Source organism: Gavialis gangeticus, unplaced genomic scaffold (assembly GCF_001723915.1).
Source record: "Gavialis gangeticus isolate Ggan-Ray unplaced genomic scaffold, GavGan_comp1, whole genome shotgun sequence".
Lineage (NCBI taxonomy): Eukaryota > Metazoa > Chordata > Crocodylia > Gavialidae > Gavialis > Gavialis gangeticus.
Genome location: NW_017729004.1, coordinates 17468140 through 17478449, shown reverse-complemented (window position 1 = coordinate 17478449; position 10310 = coordinate 17468140). Strand labels below are relative to the sequence as shown.

General features: G+C 45.9%; 1 protein-coding gene across 1 annotated transcript in view; it reads right to left on the bottom strand.

Moving 5' to 3' along the window:
- Positions 1 to 10310, bottom strand: part of DPP6 (dipeptidyl peptidase like 6) — a 982502-nt gene that overhangs the window by 230419 nt on the left and 741773 nt on the right. The window contains exon 7 of the mRNA XM_019508144.1: positions 5456 to 5537. Coding sequence (XP_019363689.1) covers positions 5456 to 5537 — 82 coding nt within the window. The remainder of the gene's footprint in view (positions 1 to 5455; positions 5538 to 10310) is intronic.

Below are 10310 nucleotides of genomic sequence, written 5' to 3'. Positions count from 1 at the left end.
CATTGTCTTCTGCAGAAACAGAGATGAATTTGAACCATCTGGCATATCTGTACTATACTCCAGAGCTTCAGCAACATTTGGAAGATAAGTACAGACATAATCCCCTTTCCACATGTTTTGGACAGTTTGAAGAGGTGGTTGAAACGGTAAAAAATAGACTAGGCTGGAAGCCCCAGAATAAAATGTCCCTCTTCACTGCAGAATGAGTACTTTGATCAGAGAGAGGGAGAATTATTGGATTATAATGCCTGGCTACCGAGTTGTACAGAATTGTTTCCTCCTGTATCTGATCTGTAACTGTGAAAAATGCTTTTACCTTGTCAGTGCCAGCACATGTGAAAAGTACTTTTACCTTGTCAGTGCAGGCAAGCACTCTAAGCTCAGTAACCTTATTGTTGGTACCTTAGTCCAGGTGGCGGTATCTGTATGTACAATTGATGGAAATCGTAAAAATCTGGGAAAGTAAAAGCTGCTTGCCAGCCACATTTTCCTAGGTATCGCTTCCCTACCATGTATTCACATGGTGTGCCCTTTAACAGCAACAGCTGCTTACAAGTAAAATAGCACCAAGATGTTGCTATTAATAGGTGCAGGCTATTGCTTTTAAGTTAAAATGTTAAACTGGATGCATAAAAAGTTAGTCACTGAAATCCCTACAGGCACCTAGACAAAAGTGGCCTGATTTCCAGTTTCATTCTCGAAGGACTTCTATTCAAGAGTCTAACTATGGGTTTGAACTCACTCCCGGGAGGTGGCTGCACAAGCTCAGGGTTTGACTATGCTGGAAGGGGAACCTACACTGTTGCTGTTCATGCTGCAGCTCTCCTGTGGATAAACAGAGGGTGCCACTCTCGCATGGTTCTCAAGCACCAAGTTCACCCAGAGTTTTATTACCCCTGTAGAGCCTTCTTGATGGCTATGCACTGCTTGAGATCATGGGGTTCAGCCCCCTGCTCCGGGCAGGAAAGACTGCTGCAATCAAACAACCCCAGCGAGGTGTGCGTCCAGTCTCCTTTTGAAGGTCTCCAGGGTAGGTGCCTGCACCACCCCCACCGGGAGTCTATTCCAGAGTGTGGTCACATGAACTGTGAAGAAGCTTTTCCTTACATCCAGGCTGAAACCTTCTTCTAGGAGTTTATGACCATTGCTCCTGGTTTTCCCCTGGGGTGCTTTGCTGAATACTTGTTCACCTAACCCATGATGCTCTCCCTTGATATATTTGTAAGCTGCCACCAAATCCCTGCAAAGTCTCCTCTTTTCTAGGCTCGGCAGTCCCATATGTATCAGCCTTTCCTCATATGGCTTGCTCTTTAGGGCTCTAATCATACGAGTGGCTCTTCTTGGGGCTCTCTCAAGCTTCTCCACATCCTTCTTGAAATCTGGTGCCCAGAACTGGATGCAGTCCTCCAGCTGTGGCCTCACCAATGCCGAGTAGAGCTGGAGAATAACTTCCTTAGTTTTGCTTGAGGTATGCTGGTTGATGCATGCCAGCAAATTGTTTGCTCTGCTAACTGTAGCATCACTCTCATATTCATTTTATGGTCAAGCTTGGGCTTGCTAAGTTACCTGTAGTTAAGCAACATTTTATGAGCTGCAGTTTTCTTCTCAGGCTCTTGACCTTAATGGAAAGGCTTTGTAGAGACCGCAAGAGCGATTGGTCCAGGCCCCAGTATCGCTGAGTGGCAGCCAACTGCATTGGTTTTAAATTTTAGAAAACCTGGGGCAAAGCACTCATTTCAAGCGTCAGAAGTGACATGTGTTTGCGTTTGTAGCTCAAGCTCATTGTCTCAGCGACACTATTTGCTCCATGTATACAGCTCTATTGGCACAGACGAGTAGGGAGTCCCAAGGACTTTCTAATCTCAAATGAACTGGTGACATAACAGGAAAAGACAAAAGAAAGCAAGGAAAAAGGGAACAGTGCTCTTGGGAGAAGATTTTTATAAAGGATGCAGACTGTTTGGTTTGCTTCTGCTTCAGATTTCACTTTTCTTCCCCTTCCAGTCTCATTAGGCATGCCCAAGAAAGAGCTGCCAGTGTTGAAGCAGAAGTTAGTGGCCAAAAGCTGCCCCTTGGAGGGAAGTGGGGGAGGGTGTTTAAAAAAAATAGCTATGAAAAGAAGAAGCCTTCGAGGCCAAATTCTGTCCTGGCTCCAAAGCAGCACAAACCAGTTGGAAAGCTGTCCTAGTCAGGGAGACGCAGTCCCTTAAGGCAGGAAATAAGCAAGTAGTACAAAGAAAACATTACCCATTACCCCTTCTCTCCCAACACATGAAAGACAGGAGTTGGCAAAAGATGTGCTGTGAATAGGAGAGGAGAGTGGTCTCAGAGATTCTGGCCAGCACAGCACAGTAAAGCCAACTCTCATGAAAAAATCACAAGACTCCTGATTTCCAAGTCAAATTAACTCTGACTCATGATCTCCTGATAGAGAGATCAAATCCTGGGATTTTTTCTTCTGGCGCGTGTAGAGAGTGCCAAGCTGGCAAGTCTTTGGAGAGGAAACGTGTCAACCATTTTGCAAAACAGAACAGGTTTTGGGTTCTAATAAGTTGCTTCTACAAAGGGAGAATCAATGATGCGACCAGAGACCTTCATCAGCGCAGACACTGATTGCACTAGGATGCAAATCACCGGTATGTACTGCAGCACTTTAGGAAGTGCTGTTGAATAATGAGCATAGTATATTCCCTCCATCTATGTTATTGTATTTTTTGAACTAATCTGTGTCAAGCTATGTTGATTGTGTTTTATCCATGTTAGTGCATGTAAAAGCCTTACTGGCATACTAGGTTTTCCTTAAAAATATATAGCTTTATTTTGTTTATAAATCCAAGACCATTGAGGCTGGCAGGGAAAGAAATATACCAGGAGGCACGCAAACTGAATAGTATGCAAAAGGTTACTCAAGCAATCCTCGATCCATCTCAGAATACAAGAACAAGTGAATGCAATGAAAATAGAAGACAGTGCATTTAGAAGTGGCAAAGGGATATGCTGTTTCATGTAACAGATATGGTATTTTCACACATATAACCCTGTATCTTTCTCCATGAAGCCAGCTGGGGAAAACTGGGGTGCACACTGCATGCAAAGAAAAGGGCTCCCCACAGGTCTGATATTTTGGCAGTGGGGGTGAGGGTGGGAGGAGGGAAGGGGCAGAATGGTAGCAGTGTTGGAGCACTGTGATTGCTCCCTACTGCCAGATATTCACACCTGTGGGGACCTCCCCAGCCCCGCAGCCACATCAGATCAGATTGGCATACAGGCTGGTCAGTAGTTTGAGTACCAGGTCTGACTGAGCAAGCTGGGTCCAACTCCATGCACTGGCTCTAGAGCCATGTGCTGGGTTGGACCCAGGACACTGAGTCTGAGACTGCTGCTGGGTCAGACCTGCTGCATAGCCCCATCACCGCTGTGCCAGATTGGGTCTCCCCACACAACCCCCAGGCTCGGAGACCCCAGACCCAACATACCGACCTCCACTCCAAGGTAAGATTTTTTTTTCTTTCTTGTGTCCTTCCAAAAACAGGGTGTGTGAGATATTTGGAGTGTGTTATACATGAGAAAATATGGTAGATGCTTAAGAGAATAGCCTCACTTACACTAGCTAGAACAAGGTCTACCAAACCCAACGCTTCAGGGTATTAAAACCCTGAATCTGCTCTTAATGAGATCAATGAAAAAAAGCTCCAATGATTTCAGTGGTACAGGGATGTCAGCCAACACAGGAAGACATTTCTCCTTGTGTTATATAATTGAACAGTTACAGCATGTGTTTAAGAAACACATTGTGCTTGGCTGTGACATAGCTATGATCCCTGCTCTAAAGATGAATCTGGAGGAATTGCTAGCATTCAAAGAGCATAAGGCAGGTAACGACAGTATTCCTTCAGAACTGGACAATGTGCTAAGGGACAACTGCAGACACTCCCTTTGCCTGAAGAAGGGTGTTTGTACCCAAAACCCTGCAAGAAGACTTTTTCCAACTATTTTAGTTGGTCTAAAAGGAGATCAGATTTTCCCCAAGAACCTTGTCCGCCTATGTCCTTAGACCAACATGGCTACAGCCAAGACCCAAGGACGAAGAGAGGCACTTGTGAACTAGAGAACATCTTTAGCACAATTCAGAGTCAACTTTCAGATTAGAAAATTGGAACTTTTGTTTTGCTTCCTTTGCTGAACTAAAATAATGATCAAATGAATGTATGTGAGGAGGGGCAAGGGAGGGGAGGAATCTCTTATTGTTCTTCAAATGTCCTTAAAGGCAGTCTCTGATTACTGAAAGTATCTTTAAACATATGCCACCAGACACTGTATATGATCAACTGTTCAAAAGCGTCCTTTGAACTCTATAAGCTCTACTGTTTCCAACAGAAATGACTAGTAAAAATGCTTAAAATGGGCTCACGTTTGTTATAAGATGGGTGAATTCCAAGATAGCGGACGACAGAATTGGTATCTCATGACTCTCATGGTGTGGAAGCCTTCATTCATGAGCAATGAAGAATCCATGATGGTTTTTGAACCACAGTATGCCACCTGGGCTCCTTTTTTTTCTAACCCCTCAGACCTGCCTCACTATCTACCTATGTCCATTTCACAAACCATCATGGGCCAAGTCTACTGCAAATCCAGTCCAGCTCTGGACCCACTCTCCACATGGACTGGCCAATACACATTAGTCTTCAACTGCAACATCCCTTGCTCCTCTGGGGATGGCCTCCCCCTGCCAGCTGTGCCTAAACTTTTAACAGAGCTGCAAGTCTGGAGAAGCTTCAGGGAAGCAGAAATGTTATAAACCAGGTATAAAGCAGGTACAAATAGAGAATTTGCCTCTATGCCCAACAGGAAAATCAGATCTATTATCTCTGATTGCCATTGACATACTGCTAGTTTCCTATATTTAAAAGAAAATCTGTTGGTTTGCTTTCCTTAAGATATAAATACACAACTTATATTTGTTAAAACAAGCTCTTTGCAGGTGCCATTAGAGATAAATCGATATAACTAGCCCTTTGCCCTTTTTGACACATGCAGAACTGAACATCAGAAGGGTCAAGGTAGGGTGGACCTTGACAACAGACAAAGTAAAGTAAAGCCAGTATGAGGTAAATATGAAACAGCCTTGGTGGCTTTTCCTGTAAGTTACTTTTTTTTCTACTTAGCTATTTTGTATGGTGGGCCTAAGTAGGTACCTGCCCAAAATGCCAAAACACCCACACATCAAGGTCTCTGCTTGTCTTAGTGAGCTGTGTGCTGACAGACTAGTGCATTGATGAATGCCCACTTTGAGGCCACAATGTCTGGGTCTGGATTAGTATTTTTCCATGATGGGAATGATGGGAACAGACATCCACGTGCCCTATGGGCTCCAAGAAACGAGATGAGGAAGAGTATACCTCTTGAATTACAACAATTTTACAAACTCATTTGTACACTTAGATTTGCTTACCAGTTGTTGCCCTTTTGGACCCCATCCAGCATACTGCAGTTTGGCGTTGCTAACCTCAGGGGGATACAGACTCTGGGGATCCCTGCAAAAAGAGACACAAAGATTTCAGCCTCTGGAGTTTCATCCTTCAGACCTGGGCTGTTTCAGGTTGGAAGCTCCACGGCGCTCATTTAAAATGTCTGTCTTTCAGCTGAAACCTGTCCCCACTCGCTCTTGAATGTCAATGGATGACTTATCGGTTAGTTAGCACCAGGCCAAATAACGAGTGTTGGCAGGATCAGGCCCTTAGCAGAGAAATTCTTTTTCTCATTAATACAAGACTTAAATACATTAGTTCCACCATTGATTCACCTAAGCTATAAGCATTAGTCAAGGGAAAGCAAACAAAATAATTATATTTATCAACACTTCCGATATCCAGAGAGGATAAACAATAATTACTGTTCTGAAATATACTGCCATGAGAAAAAGATAATTTCAACTTCTTTGCTCTATGACTTTCCTGCCTGATAATTTTCCTTTGAATATGATGGCAGAAAGCTTTGGCATCTCTGTAACTACCTCCTAAACAGATATGCAGCCTGGCTTTCAAGGGGAAAACACTGTTATTAACACCCAATCTCTCATTCTGTTAAAAAAATAAAATTGAAATACTTTTCTTGTTCCTTCATCCATTACTTTCGTTTTATAGAAGAACCTCAGCAAACATGGCAAATACAATCTAGAAGCAGGCCGCTTTTGTAAATGTCAGTGCTGCATAATGTCATCTTGACGCACTGCAGGCACCGTACTCTTCCCAGCTCCCATTGTTTCGATGGTGTTTACTCTCAACATGCACAATTATTTTTGATATTCTGAAGACACTTTATTACAAGCCTAATTATTTCTATAAAATACTACTCTACAGATGAGAATACCAAGAAAGCTCTTGAATAGCACCTTTCGTAGCTGACCTCAAAGGCTTTAAAAAGGAAGGAAGTATTATCACCGCCACATGGGGACAAGAAAAGCATAGAGATGCCCAAGGATGCCCATTGGGCCAATGGGAATGCTGGGAACAATACCCAGGTCTCTTGGGAAGGGCCTACTAGAAAAGGAGAGCAGGGGCACAACTGTACCAGGCCCCTAAGCAGAGGGGACCCCTAATGATGATGAGTATGGAATAGATCCAGAGATGGTTTTCTGTAGAAGGTAGAGGGCCAGTCTAGGTCTTCAGAGATCCCATATTTCCTGTTGCCAAAATGGGAGGGCAGTTCCCTGCTGGGACATACCAGGCCCCAAAATGTCTTTCGCAGGCCCTGCTCCTGTGTCATACTCCAGTGCACTATCCACTGACCGACGCTGTTTCCTGCTTTCATTTTTATTCCTTCTTGAAACATCCTATGTTCTGTTCCCCACTTTCAGAAGAGAATGAAAATGAAAGCAGTAATCAGACACTAGAAATTAAATATATTTGTTTCTAAGGGACCCTGTGAAACTGAGCAAATCCTTAGGGTTAATGCTTTTCTTAGGCAAGAATTATCTTCCTTTCACAGGGCTTTTGCCAAAAGGCACCAGCCAGGGAGAGCTGTACAGCAAGTTTCTGCCCCCTCTTTCACAGGTGTGCAGTTGTGGGAAGAAGGAGGCTTTCTCTGGTGCCCCTGTCCTAGAAGACATCTAGGTGTGCTCTACCAGAAATGCCAGACACCAAAATGAAGCACAGCGAAGTGTGAGCGTAACCAGAGACACACCACCGACCCTCCTTTCCCTACCAGCCAGGGATCTAAGTCTGGTGTTTGAGAGAGTCATACTCCTTTTAAAAGGTGTATAACAGTGATCCTCAGTCTTTTAGAGTAGTGGGCCAGGTCCTTGCAATCCAGCTGCACTGCAGGTCACCACCCTGGTGCAGGAAGTGGGGAAGAAAAGAGAAGCCAGGGAGGTGCCAATGTCAGAGGGAGCCGACCGGGAAAGGAAGAAAGCAGAGCAGGAAAGGCTGGTGAGGGGATCTGCAGAACAGTGCAGGGTAGAAAAGGGGACACGCCAGGCCAAACTGCTTGCTGCTGATCCCTTATGCTGTCAGCTGCATCTAGTCACCTCAGGGGCCAGATCCAGCCAACAGGCTGTAGATTTTGCACTGCTGGTATATAGCATTTGCTGCACCAGGGGCATTCGAACAGTCCTCCTCAGGCAACAGGCTTCTTGAAGTCGTTAGCGGCTGTTCTTCTCTTCTGTGGGGTTTCAGCCACATTTGTAAGGTATGGGGCAGGGAGCAAGTGAAGGCTGCAATGCACCTTAGGTACAAACCTGCTCCTATAGAAACCAGTTCCAATGGGAATGGCTTTGATTCTTTTCATAGCTACATGCATTTGATGTACACACCAGGAGCCAGCCATTTGTGTTAAGACCACTGTGGTTACCTCAGCAGAGTGTAGCCTATTGAGCTAAGTACAGACAGTCAAAAAGCCTGAGGCTGACTCGATTCAGTCTTTGCAGGTTAGTCTAAGATACACAGATTAAATTGAAACAGAAGTGAACAGACATTTACCTTTGATTTAGCAAATGCAGCCACATGCCTAAACTAGCTCAGGCCAGAAGCCAGGGGTGCTAGAGCATGACTCTCTCATATGTAGCCAGCACGGGCTGTGTGTTCACTTCCTCTTCCTGCTGCCCCATAAGGTCTCTGGGATTTACAGTCCAAAATCATAGCACCAGGACTCTGCAGGGTTGCTCATCATGTCCTCTTCCTGTTTCCAGGTGCCTCGGGGATTTGTAGTCCACAGCTGCAGCCAGCAGTAAGTTTGAGCAGGACAAGTGGGGTTTAACCCTCCTCCCTGGCCCCAGACTCCAGCCAAGGTTTGCCTGGGAGGGGGCAGTTCCCTCCCCCCTGCAGACTGGGCTATATCCACAGTCAGGCCTGCCCCCACCCCCCCAGCCCTTTGTCAGCCAGTGCTCACTGCTCCAGCTAAGGAGCAGAGGGGCAGGATCAGCCCTGCTCTCTGGAGCAGACAGCACAGCCCAGCTCAGGGCTAGAAAGCATGCTGGGATGCTGGGGGACTGTGATTTAACTTGAACCAGGAAAGGGTCTGGGACAGAAGTTTCATAAATCAGTTTGATCCAAATCAGTTAAGTCTGATACTACATTCAACCAAATTTATTTGAAACCAGTTTTGGCCATTTTGAAACTGGTTTGTGCACTGACCTTCTGTTCTGTTACAGGCTTAAACTACTTTCTGATCACTTAAACTGGTTTATGTGTAACTTCTGTCCCTAGCCCTGGAGTGGGGAAGACGACAAGCTGGTAAAGCAAAAGCCCCTCTCTTTCTTCCTCTTAGAAGATGTTTGTTTTAAAAATAGATATCTACTTAACTACCTGAAGGAACGCCTCGACAGGCTGGATACCTTCAAGTCAGCCAGCCCTGACGGTTTATACCCAAGGGTACTCGGGGAGCTGGCAAGCATCATAGCTCAGCCCCTGGCATGGATCTGTGAGAGCTCTTGGTGCTCTGGTGAAGTGCCCAAAGATTGGAAGAGGGCCAATGTGGTGCCTATGTTCAAAAAAGGGAGGAAAGTAGATCCGGCAAACTACAGGCCCATCAGCCTGACCTCTATTCTTGGGAAGGTCTTGGAAAAAATTATCAAGGAGGCCATCCTTAACAGACTAGCTGAGGGCAATATCCTGAGGGATACCCAGCATGGGTTTGTTGCAGGTAGGTCTTGCTTGACCAATCTCATTTCCTTTTATGACCAGGTGACTTATCACCTGGACAAAGGGGAAGAGATCAATGTTGTATACCTCGACTTTAAAAAAGCCTTCAATCTGGTATCCCACGATCACCTCTTGGCTAAACTGGCTAACTAACTGTGGCCTTGACGTCACCACGATCCACTACCTTGGGAACTGGCTCCGCGGTAGGACCCAGAGGGTGGTGGTTGATGGGAGCCAATCGTCTTGGTGCGCTGTGACCAGTGAGGTCCCACAAGGCTCTGTCCTAGGGCCTATACTGTTTAACATCTTCATCAATGATGTGGACATTGGTGTCAGAAGTGGACTGGCCAAGTTTGCTGACGACACCAAACTCTGGGGTAAAACATCCACACGTGAGGACAGGAGGGTGATCCAGGCAGATCTGGACAGACTCATGAAATGGGTAGACGAGAACCTGATGGTATTTAACACCGAAAAATGCAAGGTTCTCCACCTTGGGAGGAAAAACCTGCATCACGCATATAGGCTCGGTAGTGCTATGCTGGCTAGCACTACAGATGAAAGGGACTTGGGGGTCATGGTTGACCACAAGATGAACATGAGCCTTTAGTGTGGTGCTGTGGCTAGTAAAGCTAGTAAAGCTCCCCTTAGGTTAGAGTGATTTATCAAACTTCTGTACCACATGCCATTGCGAGTTAAGGTAAGTCACATTCCTCCAGCAACCCCAGTGCCTCAGCAGGCTCCTCCATGCCTCCTTCTAACACAGAAGCATGCTGGAATTCAGTGCTGTGAGCTGTCAGCCACAAGTAGGGTAGGGGGGGCAGGAGGAAGGAAATGTCTGTATCTCTGAATTTTTGTAGAAGTATACAGTATCACTAGGCAGGGCAAGGGCACTCCAAAAATGGAAGGATTAGGCCCCTCAGCAGGCAGCAGCAGCAGCAGCAGCAGCAGAGCAAGTGAGTGGCGACTGAGATCTGATGTGTCCCATGTGCACAGGGTCTGGCAGGGCTATGGCATGGCACCACTGCTGCTGCTGCCACTGGCTCTTTGCAGGGAGCAAAGCTTGGAGGGTGTGCATGTCTCCAGCCTAGGTCCTGAGTGCAGCAATGGGGAGAGGGATCGGGGGCGGGGAAGCTGATGCCACTACTGCTGCTGCCACTGGCTATGAAG